Source organism: Citrus clementina, unplaced genomic scaffold (genome assembly GCF_000493195.1).
Source record: "Citrus clementina cultivar Clemenules unplaced genomic scaffold, Citrus_clementina_v1.0 scaffold_9, whole genome shotgun sequence".
Taxonomy (NCBI): Eukaryota; Viridiplantae; Streptophyta; class Magnoliopsida; order Sapindales; family Rutaceae; genus Citrus; species Citrus x clementina.
Genome location: NW_006261964.1, coordinates 3,074,079 through 3,094,218, shown reverse-complemented (window position 1 = coordinate 3,094,218; position 20,140 = coordinate 3,074,079). Strand labels below are relative to the sequence as shown.

At 35.9% G+C, this 20,140-nt stretch overlaps 4 protein-coding genes across 4 annotated transcripts in view; all 4 read right to left on the bottom strand.

The window, feature by feature from the left end:
- Positions 1–1,928: 1,928 nt before the first annotated feature.
- On the bottom strand, positions 1,929–3,357 carry LOC18032535 (basic 7S globulin). The gene has a single exon (XM_006419770.2). The coding sequence runs from the start codon at positions 3,354–3,356 to the stop codon at positions 2,043–2,045; it is 1,314 nt and encodes a 437-aa protein (XP_006419833.1). The 5' UTR covers position 3,357; the 3' UTR covers positions 1,929–2,042.
- Positions 3,358–4,332: 975 nt separating this feature from the next.
- LOC18032051 (basic 7S globulin) lies at positions 4,333–5,714 on the bottom strand. The gene has a single exon (XM_006419769.2). It carries the CDS (start codon positions 5,702–5,704, stop codon positions 4,442–4,444), a length of 1,263 nt encoding a protein of 420 aa, XP_006419832.1. The 5' UTR covers positions 5,705–5,714; the 3' UTR covers positions 4,333–4,441.
- Positions 5,715–7,350: 1,636 nt separating this feature from the next.
- On the bottom strand, positions 7,351–8,662 carry LOC18032907 (basic 7S globulin). Its single transcript, XM_006419768.2, has one exon. The coding sequence runs from the start codon at positions 8,656–8,658 to the stop codon at positions 7,351–7,353; it is 1,308 nt and encodes a 435-aa protein (XP_006419831.1). The 5' UTR covers positions 8,659–8,662.
- A 10,297-nt stretch (positions 8,663–18,959) lies between these two features.
- LOC18032058 (basic 7S globulin) overlaps positions 18,960–20,140 on the bottom strand; it is a 1,451-nt gene continuing 270 nt past the window's right edge. Inside the window, exon 1 of the mRNA XM_006419766.2 lies at positions 18,960–20,140. This exon is cut by the window's right edge and continues 270 nt beyond it. Coding sequence (XP_006419829.2) covers positions 19,102–20,140 — 1,039 coding nt within the window. The 3' untranslated portion in view covers positions 18,960–19,101.

Genomic DNA, 20,140 nt, shown 5'->3' with positions numbered 1-20,140 from the left:
TTGGTAGGATACTTGGTTATCTTAAAAAGACCATTAATTTGGGTTTGTTTTATAATGATTATCCTGAAGTACTAGAAGGATATTCAGATGCTAGTTGGGTAACCAATACAAGAGAAAATAAATCCACTTCTGGTTGGATTTTTACAATTGCTGGAGGAGCGGTTTCTTAGGTTTCAAAGAAACAAACGTGCATAACTCATTCAACAATGGAAAGTGAGTTTATAGCACTTGCGGCTGCAGGCAAAGAAGCAGAATGGCTGAGAAATTTATTGTTTGATATAATGTTGTGGCCACAGCCGATGCCATCTATTTCTTTGTACTGCGACAGTGAAGGTATATTGTCTAGAGCTTATAATAAAGTATATAATAGAAAGTCTAGACATATTAGCTTGAGACATGAATATGTGAAATAATTAATAACAGATGGTGTTATTAATATTGTTTATGTTAGGACTAATAAGAACCTAGCAGATCCTTTAACAAAAGGTCTTTCAAGAGACTTAGTTAAGGATACATCTTTTGGAATGAGATTGAAACCTTTACATAATAAAGTCACCAACGAAGGTAACCCAACTATGTAGTAGTTATACCACTACTCCATAGTTAAATGGGTAATAACAAGTTGTTGTTATGTGACTGGTTTGGCACCGAGTAATAAATAATCCCATTCAAGAGTTTCGGTGTAAATAGCTACGAGGTTGAGGTTGAGTATTTACTCTTAATGAAGTTCAAGTCTTATAGTAGCTAAAGACATGATTTGAAACTTCACCTAAGTGAACATAAGAAATGGTGCCATTTCTAACAAGGTCATGGTTTAATCTTGTAAATGTTCATGAATCCAAGATAGAGCACAAGGCCGGAATAGTGCTAACTATTGGAACACAACTTTGAAATCTGGGATAGCTTATATGTGATGTATCTCCGGTATTTACTTAAGAGACAAAGTTTAATGCTTAGCACACTATTGTCTTGTAAATGCTTTGAAATACACTCACTAATTAAAGGTTAAAATCGAAAGATACATTTTTGTATGTATAAGTTGATCATTAATAAATCTGAAAAATATTACAATCTAGTGGGGATTGTAAGAGAGATTGTAACATTTTTAATCTTTGGTTTGATATTCTGGACAAAAACGGTTTGCCGTTTATGGAGAAAACGGCTAACCGTTTAACTCCAGAGAGCATGTTTTATGGTCTAGAGAAAACGGTTCACCGGTTATTGAGAAAACGGTTAACCGTTTATGTACAGAGGGCAACATATTTGACATTCTGGAATAAAACGGCTCACCGTTTATTGAGAAAACGGTTAACCGTTTATTTCCAGAAAGGCGTCAACTGGAAAACGGTTGACAAGCTTGAAAATTTCAAGTGTTAATCGTTACAAATTCAAACCAAAAGAGTTTTTTGAAGAAGTACCATTTCGAATGGTTACATTCTTTTGAATTAACATCTTCTTCATAAAAGAAATATACACATTTTGGTAATATCATCAGATTTTGCAGGTTTCATATATGTTCTGGAAATACAATCTTATTTGCTAGAGATTGTATTCAGAATTTGATATATCTTGGGGGTAATTTGCCATTAATACTCTATAGCAAACAAAGATTGGAGAGGACAAATAAAACCTTAAAGGAAAGTGTGCAAACACGTCTCAAATCCTAATAAATTTTCTTTGTTCTTTGCCTCCATATTCTTATTATTCTTTAACATAAATAGCCAATAAATTCTCTTATCATGAATGTAATTGTTTCAAGAAGTTAACCGAATATCCTCATTTATATATATGCTCAGAAGGTGCTTATAAGTATAATATATATAAAAGCATGTGCCACAATTTGTGCTAATAAAACAGTCAGCTTTTTATTATTAAATCTATCAAACTTTCGGATTTTACTGCAACTTGATATTGAAATATTACATGGGTGGGATCATGACAAAGCTACCGTGATCGTTTATTGAGGTTGTGAGCTGTAACAAGCATAAATAAATAATACAGATCATACAATCGTATCAATGATATGATATTCGATATTCTTTCTAAGCATTTGATGTGAAGTTGAAGTTGGCACAAGTTGTTTGGTGGAACAGGAGAGAAGAGCTGAAGCCTAGCCTTGATGTGGCCAGATCGAACTGTAGAAGATTGTCCTCCAATTGATGCCCTCCGATCACAATTGAAGTCCTAGGGTTTACTCCACCGTCCACAAAACCTAGGCACAACACATCATCTCTGACTTGTACCATAGAATTTGCACCGAAAATTCTCCAGATTACAGTATTGCTCTGTAACACCAAATCAATCTGAGGCACTGCTGGGCCGACACGTGTGCTACCAACGAATGTAGAGTTGAAGTATGCACCAAACGGTGCCACTGGTGTGACTCTAGGGATATTAGCTACCTCTTTGATGAAAGCTCGAGCTAGAGCATTGTAAATTGAAGTATGCAGCACTGTGTAAGGATTGACGGTGCTGATTTTCGTACCGCCAAAGCCTTCTTTATCGATGGATAGCAATGATGTGTTCAATGGGACAGTGTTTCCGTTGATCTTGATCGATTTTACTCCAATGAAGTATTCAGCTGAGGGTTCACCTTCGAAGAAAGCGCCGGCGGTACTCACAGGATTGAGTATAAGAGGGGTGTAAAAGAGAGACTTTGAGAAATCAATATCGCGGGGAAGGAAAAAATATGGCCCGTCACCGAAGAGGACGACACCGTTTACTCTGGAAGAAGAACTTAAGCAAATGGCAAACTTTCGATCAAAGCTAAAAGCAGCAGAGATTTGTGAAGGAAGTGATATTCTAGTTCTTCCAAGGCCAGCCATGCCCTTAACTCCACTAGCAAGACCTTCTAGAAGAAACGTTGCTGCACAAGCAAATGCAAGGTTAGGCACTGAAACGACCCGGCCCAGATTCTTGCCATCAGTTGATTGTATAGATACAATATCTGTAGCAAGCTCGCCGCTTGTGCCGGTGTTTGTTATTGTGTTATCTGGGAGGTGAGCGCACGTGTCATTGTTGCAGCCTGGCCTTGGGGGAGAGAAGCAGGATTGGACACAAGACTTAGACCGAGCAAGATTGCATTGAGCCGAGCGGCAACGGACGGGTTTATAAGAAGACGAGACATAGCCTTGGTCACAATCAACCCAAAGGAACTGGCCACCAAGATCAAGGGTCAATTTCACTGGCACTAGGGGGGTTCTTTGGTTGATTTGAGTGACGTATTGGAGAGTTGATGCATCCTTGGTGACTGGAAGAAGTAGTGCTTTTGGTCTAAATGATGTTTGGGCTAAAGAGGGAGTGATGAAAAGGACAAGAGAGCAAAAGAGAAGAAGATCATTATAGGAGATGGCCATGTTTGGCTTAATTGAGTGCTTCGGAGAAGCCGGTGCCAAGTGCATATTTATAGCAGTATTAAATATGTTATTTATAATTTACAGTCAGACTGAGAGAATAAGAATTAATCATAATCATTTGGTTAGTTTTGTAAATTTTCTTAAAACGTGTTGATTGAAAATTGAATGTAATTATTACATAAAATATGCAGCGGGTTGGAGACGTTAATAATGGCGACAAGGCGACATGCAAAACCTCTAACTTATCCAGATTGCTGAAGTGCATTAACTCGAATTTTGACTTTGACCAATCCAGCTCATTGGTCCTGTAAAATTATTAGTTAATTACATTTGATGTTGAACTTTTATTATTATTTTTTTTAATCTTGTTATTGTCGTATACTATCAGCTTGTACGCGTAGTTTTCAAAACCGCTGACCTGCATGAACTGAAATTCATGAAGTCAATTTCTTAAGAAAATAATAAATTCATAATTACTACTATTTGTTTTTACTTTATTTTATTTTTTATATTTTAATCATTGCTTAAAAGCATGAACTTGCGTGCACATAAACGTTTGTGATCAGATTTGCGCCGAAAGAGAAATTTAGATAGCATAGATCATAATAAAGCAAAGAAGAAAAACCAGCAGGAAGATTATTGAAGAATTCTACCGCCTATTTTTATTTAATTATAAAATCCTTATCTAAGCTATGTGCTGCCAAACTTCTTTAGATTTTGTGAGCTATACAGCTAGAAGCATTATTGACCCAGTAGTTTCTATCGTGATAAAAAAAAAATTATCTTGTAATTTGTAAATTAAAGATAATAAAGAAATTGACTCGTTACAAAATCTTTCAAATCAGAATTATGGATAAGACTAGAAATGAGTTCTTGGGGGCCTCCCAATTTTGTAAGGTCACAGATATGATTATCACCACAATTCGCAGCATATACTTCAAAAATATATCTTTTATTCTCTTAATAATAAATTAAATTGATCAAGTGCAGCAAGGTACATTATTTGGTCTGACCATTGCGTCGAATCATTGGTCCATGACCATTTTATTCATCACACAAATAACAGGCAAACATGCTTAAAATTATTATGCAATGGATGTAAAGTTGAAGGTGCAAGTGGCTCGCTCGAACAGTAGTGAGTCGCTGAAGCCAAGTCTTGAAGTAGCTAAATCAAACTGAAGCAGATAGTTTTCCAGCTGGCGCGCTCCAATGACAATGGAAGTCCTAGGGTTTACTCCTCCATCCACAAACCCCAAGCACAACGCATCGCCGCCAATCTGCACCATTGAGTTTTGTCCATGGATAGTCCAAACCACGTTCTTATTCTGCAAAACCAGATCTATTTGAGGCACGACTGGGCCTATACGGGTGAAACCAATGTCTTGCAGTCTAAAACATGCCCCGAATGGTGCCACAGGAGCCACTCTGGCGACTTTAGGCATGGCACTAGCAAAGGCTTGAACAAGAGCCTTGTAGATTGAAGTTTCCAGGACTGTGTAAGGATTGACGGTGCTGATCTTTGTTCCACCAACACCTTCGTTATCAATAGATAGCAATGTTTTGTTTAATGGGACAGCTTTTCCGTTAACATGAACGGATGTGACACCAATGAAGTATTCAACTGAAGGCTCACCCAAGAAACCTGAGGCCGTGTTTACTTTGTTGATGAAAAGCGGGGTATATTTAAGATTCTTGGAGACATCGAAATTATTAAGATCATAATAAGGTCCATCGCCAAAAACGATGGCACCATCATCAAAAGGACTCAAGCAAAGTGCGAATTTTCTTTTGAGGCTAAAAGCAGCAGCAAGTTGTGAAGGCAACGCAACTTTACTCCTTCCAAGGCCAGCAATACCCACAACGCCACTAGCAAGGCCTTGTAAGACAAATTCTGAACCACAAAGGAAGATAAAATTAGGCACCGTAACAGCTCTACCAGGATTACGGCCGTCGGTAGACTGGATGGACAAAACATCTATGCGTATGTCACCATGTGTCCCAGTGTTTGAGATGGGGTTATCCGGGCCAGCGCCACAAATGCCACCTCCACAAGCTTTAGCATTAGCAAGATTGCACTGAGCTGAGCCACAGCGGGCTGTTTTATTGGTAGATGACACGTAGCCTTTCTCGCAATCAACCCAGAGAATGTTGCCGCCAAGATGGACAGTTAATTTCACAGGCACAAGAGGGGTTCGTTGCTTGATTTGGGTCACATATTGAAGAGTGGCAGTGTCTTTTGCTACTCGGAGAACCAGGGCTTTGGGGCGCAATGATGTTTGGGCTGTGATGGGAGATAACGAGAAAATAAGAAGAGAGCATAAAAGAAGGAAACTCTGTGCGACCGACATGTTTATATTCTTAATTATTTGTGTTTTGCTCGTATAGGGATATGTCCTATTTATAGGATTTTGGGGCTCGGATCTCTTAAATTTGTCACCAATATTTTATTTCCCCCCTTTCTGATCAATTATTCACTTAATGCAAGTTGTATTCGGCTGGGTCAAGGTGGCTGGAAGATTTCTTCTAGATTGGCAACTTAGGTTGGACCTGTCTTTGTTCTATGCACCGCTTACATTACCTCCTGCGTGGGGCATTGTTGTGGCCACTACATGTCGTGCTTCGTTTTGGCTTTTTTTTTTCAGGGGCTGATTATGTTATTGAAATAAAAAAAGAGTAATAATACAGCCACAAATTTTTGTACAAACTTATTTTGTACAAACTGATGTGGCATGATAAGATTGGTTGAATTAAATATCACTTGGCCCACATGATTTATTTTTATTAATTTATATTTTCATTCAACCAATGAATTAATGCCACGTCAGTTTGTACAAAATAAGTTTGTACAAGAGTTAATGGCTGTATCATTACTCATAAAAAAATAGTTTTTGTTAAACAATAATGTAATCTAAAATTGAATGATATATGAGTTGGAGTAACTGGCCCATTTAATGCTGCATCAATGGAATGGATCATAAAATTACTTATTAGTATACAAAAAACAAGCTGGGTTCTCTTAAGCTAACCTTTTTATTTACACTAATGATTTAAATTTTTATTTGTTAAACTTTTGTCAACTTAAATTTATGGAATCCACTTTTCTAACGCTTTCAATAATAAACCAATTTATTAACTATAATGGATTGATTGTATATTTATAACTTTTTTTTTAATTTTCAAGGAAAATGATAGTTAGAAATGTTTGAAATTAATTTTTTGAATACTTTTATTATTTATACGATAAAATGAAATTATTAATTAAATATTTGAGTTTCTGCTATGGATGACAGATTGACAGTTGGGTTCAAGCCTTATTTCTTTAGGAGGCTCAAGAACTGAAAGGTCAAAGCCTAATTTATAATGGGCCGAGCCTATGCCATTTTGACATAGACTGGGCCATGGTTTGCCCGGTCCCAAGTTTTTTCTTTTTATTAAATAATTAACTATTATATATGAAGATAGTTTGTACTCATAATGTAAATATTAGAAATGATACAAAAGACAAGGGGCCGTATGATATTAACCAAAAGAGAATCCTCATTATTGATTCGAACTCTTGATAGATTTTCCATGACTCGTTTTATTTCTTTATTGACAATTAAAAATTTTATTGAAAATGTAAATAATAAAAATAATTTCTAAGGGAAACGAACTGTCATTCTTCCAGCAACTAACTAAACAACATCCGATATCTCTGGATTCAGTACTAGTATATATAGCATATTTCTGCATGTGCTAATTCGTGAATGAATAAGTCGGCTTTTTATAAATAAATAAATGCATCACAGACTTGTTTTTCCTTTTTAATACAATCTCCATCCATAACGCAATACTCAAGTCAAGTGGGTTCATGAAAAGCCCAGTGACATTAAATCATTCCTATAATCTCCAAAACGCAAAACTCAAAGTGGGGTATTCATGAAAAGCCACATGAAAATTTATTATTCTAAACACAAAATGAGCACAAACAACTGAAATGAAGATTAAAGATTCTCTAAGCATTAGACGTAAAATTGAAATTGGAGCAAGTTGTTCGGTGGAAGAGAAGAGAAGAGCTGAAGCCTAGCCTTGATGTGGCCAAATCAAACTGCAGAAGATTATCTTCCAATTGATGCCCACCTATCACAATTGAAGTCCTAGGGTTTACTCCACCATCAACAAACCCTAGGCAAAGCACATCGTCTTTGACTTGCACCATTGAGTTTGCGCCAAAAATACTCCAAATCACTTTGCTACTTTGCAAGACTAGATCAATCTGAGGCACAGCTGCTCCAGCACGAGTGCTGCCAATGTGGGTAGAATTAAAGCATGCCCCAAATGGTGAAACTGGTTTAACTCTAGGGACTTTCGCTAACCCTTTGGTGAAAGCTTCAATAAAAACTTCGTAGATTGATGATTCCAACACCGTGTAAGGATGGACAGTGCTGATCTTGGTTCCACCGAAACCCTTTTTGTCAATTGATAGCAAAGATGTGTTCATAGGGATGACGTGTCCATTGATTTTAATAGACTTTACTTCAATGAAGTAATCAGATGAAGGAAGGTCTGTAAAAGTAAGAGCTGCTGTTGTCACAGGATTGAGGATAAGTGGGGTGTAAGTGAGAGACTTGGAAACATCAACACCAGGAAGCATAACATAAGGGCCGTCACCAAAGAAGACAGCGCCGTTGGCTTTGGTAGAGGAACTCAAGCAAATGGCAAATTTTCTCTTAAAGCTAAAAGCAGAAGAGAACAGGGATGGAAGTGAAATTTTAGTTCTTCCAAGGCCAGCCATACCCGTAACACCCTTTGCAAGATCTGTTAAATGAAATGAGTCAGCACAGACAAAGAGAAGCTTAGGCACTGAAACGACTTTACCCGGATTCTTGCCATCAGTGGATTGGATAGACGCGACATCCATGGACACCGGACCGTTAAAGCTAATGCCGTTTATAGTGTTTTCAGGCAGGAGATTGCAAGTATTATTGTGGCACCCTGGCCTGGGTTTAGTACCAAAGCACTCAAAACAATAAGGTGCATTAGCGAGAGAGCATGGAGCTGAATGGCAAGGGGCAAATCTATAGGAAGATGATACGTATTCTTTTTCACAAACAACCCATAGAAACTGACCACCAAGATCAAGGGTCAATTTCACAGGCACGAGAGGGGTTCTTTGTTTGATTTGAGTGAGGTATTGGAGAGTTGATCCATCTTTGGTAACCGGAAGAACTAGTGCTTTTGGTCTAAAAGACGTTTTGGCTATGGAAGGAGAGATGAAAAAGAGAAGAAAGCAAAAAAGAAGAAATTTGGAAGAGAGAGCCATTTGGTTAACGTGCTGTGGACTGTAAAGCAGCGAGCAGCCAAGATATTTATAGGCATTTTTTCAATTTAAAATTCTTATTTTTTTTTTTAATGATTTTAAAGGTAGAGAGGATTCAAATTTGGTTGGTAAACTAAAATAAAGTGTTTGAAAACCACCTAATTAGGCATTGGAAATTCAAATAAACTTAATCAAGCTACTTAAAAATCATTTGGCAAACGATCCGTTAGGCTTTAATCTAGTGGTTAGAACCCAAACCTCACAATTGTGAGGTCATGAATTCGAACCTCACAATGCATTGTGGGGGTTTAATTTCTTTCTCAATTTGAGTGAAAGTAATTTTATCCCTTTCGAAATGTGAGTGAAGTAGACGTAAGGTAAAAATTTGGACACCACTTCATAATAATTGATGTAAAATAATCTCAATAATAGTCTGATTTGTAAATATCAGTTGTAATATCATGTAATATGAGTTGTAATATAGTTTCATGTAATTGAAAAAAAAACGCTTGGCGAACACTTGGGGCTGTGTTAGCTTCTTAATTTTCTTTTGATGAGCCTCGACATACTGAGGGATTTTATTAAATAAGAAAGAGTAATCGGCACATCCATTTAGGGGGACATAATGCGCCTCAATCTTAAGATAAGCCATAGCACTGAAAACAACATCGTGAAAAACTATAGGAAAACAAGAAATTCAAAATAAAAGCATATAAAAAGAAAAAATATTTCAGAAAGTGATTAGCATCTTAAGACAAGAATTGTTGAATCTCTAAGTGAGGATTATTCCCCCCCCCCCCCCGCACAAAAAAAACTCATCATGATTAAGATGTAGATTAGCAAGACAATCTGCAGCATTATTGTTCTCCCAAAAAAATTGTGAAGCAATGAAAATCCATGATAAAATGCTTTATCTTACAATTTACCCATATGTTTCTAAGACTTGAAGACTATGTTTGGATGTAGAATAGAAGATAGCATTTAGACTGTAATTTGGAGGATAAAACAATTAATCTAATCCAAGGTTATGCTTGGTTGTCAAGACTAGTAAATTAGTCCAAATTTTAGTCTTAAATTCATGAGATTATTGATCTCCACTTTCACATGTGTTTAGGTTAGATTAAATATATATTTTAATTCAAATTTACTACCTTTATCAATATTTTTTGAATAAAATTTTATTTTAACTCGAATTTAATAGAAGATTAGATATCAAAATTTTAATTCAATAATTTAAACATAAAAAATTATTTAATTATCATTTACAATAATATTGAATATAAATATTATATTAAAAAATAGAAATATAATTTGAAAATAATTATACTATTTATTTTTTTTGTTTCATTAAATAGTTTATCCGACATTATACCAAATAAAGGATAGTAATATATAATTTAGTTAGTATAATCTAATTCAATCCAATCTTAAAAGTTAATCTAGTGTAATTCTATCTTTGAGAGCCCAAAACAATTTCAAGGACCTTAATTAAAAAAAAAAAAATAACAATAAACAATAATAAAAAATGAATCACATTCTATACGTTAATTTCTTAGTTGATTGATAGTGAACATTTTCAACATACAAAATTACAAGTTGACAAGTTGTAATAAATTTGGGTTGTCTAAATTAAAACAAGATGCTAGTGGGAAAACCAATAACAAAACACATGCGTGAACGGGGAAAGTTCTGTTCACTTAAAAAAAAAAAAAATTTCAAAAACGACTGATTAATCATAATCACAAGAAAATTAACATTTAAAATGGAGAGTATATAGCTTCAGTACGGGAATGGGATGTAGGAACACAACTGCTAAAGCTGAATAGAGAGTAATTCAAATAGGAAGCACATCGTTTGGATACTAATAATCTAATAAATTTGACCATTTAAGCATCGGATGGTTTGTCTTTGTCTTTGTCATTGCCATCGGCGCCATCGTCGTTGTTTTGGTCAACAATGTCGTCCGGATCGCGAGCAGGATCGGATTTATCCATGGCGGCTCGAGCCTTGTTGAGGAACGACTTGAAAGCCAACTCAATAGCTAGCCATCCAAACGCTAGTTCTGTTCACATCTTTGTTTTGTTTTATTTTATTACAGTGTCTTGTGGGTTAATTTGTGTCTAAGATCTTCGATTATTTATTTTTATAACTATACATTGTTCTGCGAACTAATATTATAACAATCAACACTTCATACCTTCATTTCAAAATAATACAATATTTTAAGGAATTACAAAAATATTTCAGGTTGATCACAGATCTCTAGATGACAAGCCTGAACGTCGATTTTATCATTCTCTTTTAGGAATTATCAAAATTATTCAAGTTGATAATGGATCTCTAGCTGATAAGCCTGGACGTCGATTTTATCATTCTCTTCAGTCTTCATTTTATATCACTATAGCACGTGGCCTCGTAGAAATAAAAAGAAAGCTCAGTTCACATATAGCACGTTAACTGTTAAAATTAATCATGAAAACTAACCACGGACCATGAGTCCATTATTCAAATTGTACTATTGATAAACTTAGCCGAATTCATCCTAGTGAATCAAATGGACGTGAATTTGAAGTTGGAACAAAATGTTCGCCGGAGCAACAGCGAATTGCTGAAACCAAGTCTTGAAGAAGCTAAATCAAACTGCAGAAGGTTGTTTTCCAATTGATACCCTCCGATAACAATTGAAGTCCTTGGTGCCCCTCCGTCAACAAACCCCAGACACGACACATTATCATCATTGCCAACCTGGACTATCGAATTTGCTCCAAGGATGCTCCACAACACCTTGCGTTGCTCTGCAAAACGAGATCGATTTGAGGCACAGATGTTGATCCAATTCCAAATTCTCCGGAGTTAAAGCATACTCCAGACATCAACTTCTGGTCCATAATTACGCTTTAAAACCTCTAGCGCCATGTAATATAGACTTCCAACTATCTCGTTGAATTGCTCCCCTGTAGAAAAGAGAAACCTTCAGGTAAGAACAGTATAAGATAAAGGAATGAAGGTGAAAAGAATAAATAGCAGGCAGGGGCATGCAATTGCTAATTATATAGCACATTACTAGGCCTAAAGAAGACCGACAACCCAAAATCAATTGCCTTTAAGGAAAAACTTTTCTTCTTATTAACAAATAGAATTTTTTTTGGGTTGAGATCACGATGCATGACTCCATGCTTATGACACACCTGCAGTGGAAAAATCATACAAGGAAATGCAGGTTAGAAGAATGAGGTCACTAAAAACATAGAGCATAACTTCTGAAAATCATAGAATTAACACGAGAAACAGAGTCTACAAGTTGATCAAAAAATACATGTACAAAGAATCGATGAGAGAAAGAATTGTCATAAGTGGCTCAGTACATGGTAAGATGCACAGAGATAAAACATTTAAGCCCTAAGAAGTAACCGATTTCAGAATAAACAAACAAATTCCTGTGCATCCATATAGATCATAAGAAATTTTAAGTCACTAACATCTGAGACTGAATGAAATAAGAATCAATTAAACAGCGCAAAAAAAAAAAAAATATTGGCAAGCTTAATACCAGATAAAGAAAGAGAGAAAAAAAAATGGAATAAACTAAGTGAAACCTTCCCGATGTCCATTTGATAAGGGAACTTAAATTTAAAATTTTAGACAGAATATCATCCATCTCTCCAAATAAAAACACTCAAACATAGCATTTATGAGGAAAGAATAAAAAAAAGTAGAAGCTTATGGGGAGAAAAAGGAAAACGTCCCAACTCCAAACAAGTTTTGATTTTAACATTTGTCTAAAGCCTGAGTCACTACCTATAAATTTCATACCTTAACCAATTTAACTACAAACTGGTAAAAATAAATTGAATGCCATGCACTGCCAATTCAATTTAAGGCCATAAACATCAAATTCCGCAGCAATGCCAAACACAAAACACATAAAAGACCAGAAACCAACTTGAACAACTTCAACAATGGTCTTCATAACTGCAGCAGCAACTCGCTCAGTGTAATGCCCTTTGGCGACAATCCTATCAACCAACTCTCCTTCCTCACATAGCTTCATCACAATGTGCACAACGCTATCATCCTCATAAGTGTCGTTCAATGACACAATATTCAGATGCTTAGGTAAATGCTTCACTGATAAAGCTCTAGTGAAGGATTCATCAATGGAGTCAAGAGGCTGTAGCCTAGATTTATACGGCAAAGGTGAAACTTTGGTGATGGATTGTCGACATAATTAAAAAGCGGCAGCGAGCTGACTGATGAGATCGAAAATACGCATCTGGAAAGTAAAATAAATTGAACAAAGCTTGAAAATTTGAACAAACACCCAAAAATTTGAACAATTTTTACAAAACAAGAATAATCAAAACCTAACTCTAGCAAAGCTTGAAAATTAAAAACCAAAACAAACAAGAACATCGAAATCACACAAGCTAACCCTAAATAGCGCGAACAAATCAAAGCTTGAAATTATGAAAACACAATCGAAATCAAGGCATAATGGATTCACATAAGCGACGAGAAACAAAATGCAAACGAGAAATTAGAGCTGAGGAGTGGCTAAGAGGCCGCTATTGAAGAAGCGCTTGCTACACCAGTGCTTGCTACTACTGTTGATGCTGCTTCAACCTCTTGTATTGCATTTTCCTTCAGAATCGAAGGATTTGTAAATTGTTTGGTTCCTGAGAAAATTTCGTTAAGGTTTCTTGAGAAAATGAAAGAAAAGAAAAAAATGAAGAAAATGAGAGAGTGATAAGAGAAGTAGAATTTTATTTTCTAAGTGTGTATTCATTTAACACTTAGGACAAAAAAAGAAGAAAGAAAGTTTAAAGTACCCAAAACGGTACGGTTTGGCTAGCATTTTTTTTAATTATTAAAACGCACCTTTTGTTTTTTAAATAAAATAATGTATAAAATTTGGGTCAAATATGGTCAAAGTAATTTTTCTATCATAATTTCTTGATAGATTAAATTTCTATCACGATTCTATCATAAGTTCGTGATAAATGATAATCATATCATAAAGCCATCATAAATTTATGATAGAAAATATTTCTATCACAAAACCATCATTAATTTATGATAAATTGAAAATTATGTCACAAGTCTATCATAGTTTTATGATATACCCAGAATCTGTCATAAGTTGTCTGTCATTTGTTAGCAGTTTTCTTGTAGTGTAAGCAAATGGAAGAGAAATGTCAGAAGCTAAATTTTGAAAATTGAACATGGAAAAAATGAGGTTTAACAATGATGTAGAAGTTAGAATTAACTGTGGAGGTCAAATCATGGAGCAAGCACCATATTGATGCAATAGTTTGTGCTAAAAATAGAAGTTATTGGAGATGTACAGAGGTCTATAGACACCTAGAGACGTGCCAGAAGCACCACACATGGGCATTCTTAAAAAGGTTAGCCAATTTATCCTCTTTGTTTTGGCTATGCTTTGGAGATTTCAATGAAATACTATGGCGTCATGAAAAAATAGGAGGGAACAATAGAGAAGCTAGCGTGATGCAGATGTTCAGGGACGCTGTTAGAAATTGTAGCCTGGTGGATTTAGGTTGTAAAGGGCGTCCTTTAATGTGGTCAAATAAAAGATACGAGCAATAAAAGATACGAGCCACATTTGATTGTGGAGAGATTAGATTGCTTTTTGTGTAATCAAGAATGAAGAAACGTGTTCTTAGAATCGGCAGCTGAAACAGTAGAGACATGGACATCGGACCATAACCCCATTTTGATGGAAGTGATGGCAAAAGGGAGGGGCTTAAGATATAATAGAAGAACTTTTCCTTCAGTGCATTATGAGGATTTTTAGAGCTCCTATGATAAATGTAGAGAGATTGTGGAACAAGAGTGGGTAGAGCAAAGAAGATGGTATAGTGAAGATGCAGTTGAAAGCTTCAAAAGAGCAACAAAGGCAACAATGACTCACCTACAGTGGTGGAACAAAGAGGAGTTAAGGGACAGAAGTCAGAAGTTAAAGAAGATGATTAATGAGCTGAAATGGGCAAAGTAACAGAACCAACACTATGAAGAAGAGAAAAGAATCAAGAGCTTAGAAAAGAAGATTGATGCTTTTCTGCTAAATGAAGAAATCTATTGGAAGTAGAGATTAAGAGCAGATTAGCTACGAGTAAGAGATAAAAATACGAAGTTTTTCCATGCTAAAACTTCATGGAGAAAGAGGAAAAATAGAATTTGGGGAATAATTGATGAAAATAGAAATTGGACAGAAGAAGAAGAAGATGTAAAAAGAATGTTTTGCAACTACTATACAAATTTATTCACTATAACAAACCCTTTACAAGCCCAATTGGAAGTTGTTTTGCAAAATATGCCTAGGAAGGTCAAAGAGGAGATGAACGAGGAACTGGACAGACCTTTGACTGCCGAGGAGATATCAGTAGTTCTATCCCAAATGTACCCAACCAAGCTCCCAGACCAGATGGATTTCTAGTAGCCTTTTTTAAAAAACATTGGAAATCAATAAGCAAAAGAGTGCTGGCAACTTGTCTTTATATTCTCAATGAAGGTGGTAACATAACGTCTCTCAATCATACTTACACTGCACTGATGCCCAAGGTTGAGAAGCCTAGAAATGTAACAGAGTTTAAGCCTATTAGCTTATGTAATGTAATATATAGAATAATCACAAAAACCATAGCTAATAGCTTAAATATATGCTGCATGTCATCATCTCAGCAACACAAAGTGCCTTCATACCAAACAGACTCATAACGGATAATGTTGTCATAGGATATAAATGTTTGCACAAGATAAGGCTTAACAGAGGGAGGAAAAATAGGTTAGTAGCCTTAAAACTCGACATAAGTAAGGCATATGATAGAATTGAATGGTGCTTCTTGGAAAATACTATAAAGAGACTAAGATTTTCACCCAAATGAATTGAATTGACTATAAGATGTATTACACCTTCGTCATTCTCAATATTGATAAATGGAGTAGCCAAAGGAATGATTCTTTCACAAAGAGGATTGAGGCAGGGCTGCCTCTTGTCCTTATATTGCTTTATTCTTTGTGCATAAAGCTTTTCAAACTTGCTACAACAAGCAGAAACTCAGAAGCTGATCCAGGGACTGAAATTCAGCAACAACTTGGCAATCACTCACTTGCTCTTCGCAGATGACAATCTTATCTTTACAAGGGCCACAACTGAAGACTGCATAAATATGAAGCTCATTTTTGACAAATATGTAGCTGTCTCGGGCCAAATTTCAATTATGAAAAATTGTCAATGTTCTTTAGTAGAAACACTCAAGTAAGGCAGATTGAGGATATAAAGAACAAATTCCAGCTCAGTGTTGTGTCTAGGCATGAGAAATATTTGGGCTTGCCATTATTATTGCCCAAAAGATTAATTATATACATTATTATTATTTTTCCTTTAATTTTATGATGGATTAAGTATTTATTGTGCCAAATTCATTTGTTTGTTTACAATAAATCAAAATTTCAAAATATAAAATATGTATAAAATTAAATAGAAAATAATTTAATTTATAAAATTAAAAATAAGATTTGATTAAATCATATTTATTTCCTAAGAATTTCACCTTACCCTAACTATTATTATTTAGTTAAGCATAATTGAAAAAAGAATTATTAAAATTAAATTAAACATAATTAAACGTAATAAAAACAACTTAAATTAAAAATAAAAATAAATTTATTAATAAAATAATTATACAAAATATTAAAAACATACTTGGAAATCAAGATTATAGGGAGATGGAGAGATCAGAGAATTTGAGAAGAAGAAAGATGTAGAGAGATGATTAAAAATATAAAAATGAGGCTCTATTTATAGAAAAATAAATTCGTAATCCAGTGTTTTGCGGTCCATCATAAGCTTCATGCATGTACTCCTCACAACCATTAGATCAAGATCCAACGGCTGGTCAAACTTCAAAAGTCAACATCACACGTGGCATCATTTGACTTGTCTGATTTGGCCAAAGAACGATTGAGATTTGGCGGGTTAATGGGTGGATCAGTTCGACCCGAATACAAAGATTTGGATCCTACAACTTGCTTCACCAACCATTGCCACGTGGCACAATTATGACTATTGAATCATGAACGGTTGATATTTAGTGAAAATTGCCAACTATCTCATGCACTCATATCTATTGTAAGCTCATTTCATCATCCAATCAGTGCTCGATCAACAGAAAAAGTCAACTTTTTTTTACACAAGCCTAATTTTAAGTCGATCTTGACTGATCTTAAGGTTTTCAGACCTTCGGAATCCAAATTTAACCTCTATTTATCTGTTTGAAGACTCGAATTATGTGAAATTAATATTTTACATAATAAACATACAAAAATACACAAAATTAGATATATTTAAAACATTATTAATAATTCCTAATATATTGCATAAACACAAATATAAATTATAACATAGGCACAAAATGATATTATTATCACTTGATAATTAAACAATTTTTAATACTAATCAATATCAAATTGGGAAAGCAAGCTTTTCTCCAGCAGAGGGAAAGAAGTTTTAATCAAAGCAATCACCCAAGCAATCCCTGCCTATGCCATGAGTGTTTTCAGAATTCTATTAAGTTTTTGTGCAGATATTCAAAGAGCAATAGCTTGGTTTTGGTAGAACTCAAAGGAAGATCATAGAAGCATACATTGGGCCAAGTGGGAGAAAATGAGTACTTCCAAAAGAAAAGGGGGCATGGGGTTTAGAGATCTATTAAGCTTTAATCAAACTTTAGTAGCTAAGTAAGGATGAAGGTTGATCCAATTTCCAGACTCCCTTATGGCAAAAGTCTTAAAGGCTTTGTACTTTAAGAAGACAGACTTTTTAAATGCAAAATTGGGGCATAAACCATCTTTTATTTGGAGGAGTATTCTTTGGAGTAGACAAGTGCTGCATCAAGGTCTAAGATGGAGAATAGAGAGTGGAGAGCAAGTCAAGATTTATAATTGTAACTGGATTCCTAGACCTTCAACTTTCAAGATAGTGTCAGCTCCAACCCTGCCACTGGAGGCTACAATTCCCCTCTTAATTAATGCAGAGCACAAGTGGAATGAAGCATTAATCAGACAACACTTCATACTTAAGGATGCAGATTGCATCTTGAAGATTATATTGCCAAGAACTCCAAGACCAGACCAATCTATATGGGCTTTATGACAAACATGGAAATTACTTAGTAAAGAGTGGCTACCAAGTTGCTCTGAGACTAAAATTCCATGACTGTCCAGACTCATCAAAAACAAGTTCATCCAAGTGGCATAGAATCTGGAAATTGTATTTATCAGAGAAAGTTCAAATATTCATGTGGAGGGCAGTACGAAATCTGCTTTCAACAGCAGAAAACCTGTGGAAAAGGAAAATTGTGCAATAGCTGTGGTGTCAATGGTATGGCAAACAAGGTGAAAATGTTTCTCATGCCCTCTTAAATTGTAAAGCATTTCAGAAAACTTGGAGGATCACAGCATTTGCAGAAGAAACCCAAGCTTTTGCTAACAAAGATCTGTTGAGCGTGTTTCAAACTGTAGCAGAGAAGAAAAGCAAAGCAGAAATGGAGCTCTTCACAGCTTTATGTTGGGCTACCTGGCACTTAAGGAATCTTTTTGTCTTTGAGGGAAAGAATGAAGATCTCAAGTATCACTGGCCAAAGCAGAAGCAATAGTGGAATCATATAGGAAAATTAAATTCCCATCACTGCCCTCCTATACAAGGCAGACTTGCAGAGAAAACCAGAACTGGAAACCTCCTCCAACGGTGTGGTTCAAGGTTAATGTGGATGCAGCAACAAAGTTAAAAGAGCAAGTGGCAGGCTTAGGAGTGGTGATCAGAAGCTTGGAAGGAAACTTTGTAGCAGTAGCTCAGAAGCAAGTCAGATACTTCGGAGATGCAACTGCCGCAGAAACAGAAGCAATTAAGCTGGGAATAGAAACTGCAGAAGCTGCCAATTGTGTGCCTTTGATAATTGAATGTGATTGCTGAGAAGCTGTGGATCTGGCTTTAGGAAGAAAAAGCAGTAATACTGAGATCTGTTGGACCATTTTGGACATCCAGGAAAAGCTAAAGGAACTACAGAACCTCACACTGCAGCGCGCCTCTCGGCTTCATAATGGCACGGCCCATTCGATTGCCAAAGTAGCTTTAGAAAGTGTGGAACCAATAATGGGGTTCATCGAATGTCATACACATCTTTTGTACCTTTTTCAAAGTTGATTTAATGAAAGCTAAGCTTTTATTCTAAAAAAAAAAAAAAAATTTCTCCATCCGAAACGCAATATTCAAGTGGGTTCATGAAAAGCCCAGTGACATTAAATCATTAATATAATCTCCAAAAGGCCAAACTCAAAGTGGGGTATTCATGAAAGGCCACATGAAAATTTATTTATCTAAACACGAAATGAGAACAAACAACTGAAATGAAGATTAAAGATTCTCTAAGCATTAAACGTAAAATTGAAATTGGAGCAAGTTGTTTGGCGGAACAGGAGAGAAGAGCTGAACCCTAGCCTTGCTGTGCCTAGATCAAACTGCAGAAGATTATCTTCCAGTTGATGCCCACCTATCACAATTGAAGTCCTAGGGTGTACTCCACCGTCCACAAAACCTAGGCAAAGAACATCCCTTTTAACTTGCACCATTGAGTTTGCCCCAAAAATACTCCAAACTGCTTTGCTACTTTGCAAGACTAGATCAATCTGAGGCACAGCTGGTCCAGCACGAGTTCTGCCAATGTGGGTAGAATTAAAGCATGCCCCAAATGGTGAAACTGGTTTAACTCTAGGGACTTTCGCTAACTCTTTGGTGAAAGCTTCAATAAAAGCTTCGTAGATTGATGATTCCAACACCGTGTAAGGACGGATAGTGCTGATTTTGGTTCCACCGAAACCCTTTTTGTCAATTGATAGCAAAGATGTGTTCATAGGGATGACGTGTCCATTGATTTTAATAGACTTTACTTCAATGAAGTAATCAGATGAAGGAAGGTCTGTAAAAGTACGAGTTGCTGTAGTCACAGGATTGAGGATAAGTGGGGTGTAAGTGAGAGACTTTGAAACATCAACACCAGGAAGCATAACATAAGGGCCGTCACCAAAGAAGACAGCGCCGTTAGCTTCGGTAGAGGAACTCAAGCAAATGGCAAATTTTCTCTTAAAGCTAAAAGCAGAAGAGAACAGGGATGGAAGTGAAATTTTAGTTCTTCCAAGGCCAGCCATACCCGTAACACCCTTTGCAAGATCTGTTAAAAGAAATGAGTCAGAACAGACAAAGAGAAGCTTAGGCACTGAAACGACTTTACCCGGATTCTTGCCATCAGTGGATTGGATGGACGCGACATCCATGGACACCCCACCGAAAAAGCTAATGCCGTTTATGGTGTTTTCAGGCAGGAGATTGCAAGTATTATTGTGGCAACCTGGCCTGGGTTTAATACCATGGCATTCAAAACAATAAGGTGCATTAGCGAGAGAGCAT

Excerpts from the sequence above, each read along its gene's own strand:
- LOC18032535 (XM_006419770.2), bottom strand. The coding sequence starts at position 3,356 with ATGGCCATCTCCTATAATGATCTTCTTCTCTTTTGCTCTCTTGTCCTT.
- LOC18032051 (XM_006419769.2), bottom strand. The coding sequence starts at position 5,704 with ATGTCGGTCGCACAGAGTTTCCTTCTTTTATGCTCTCTTCTTATTTTC.
- LOC18032907 (XM_006419768.2), bottom strand. The coding sequence starts at position 8,658 with ATGGCTCTCTCTTCCAAATTTCTTCTTTTTTGCTTTCTTCTCTTTTTC.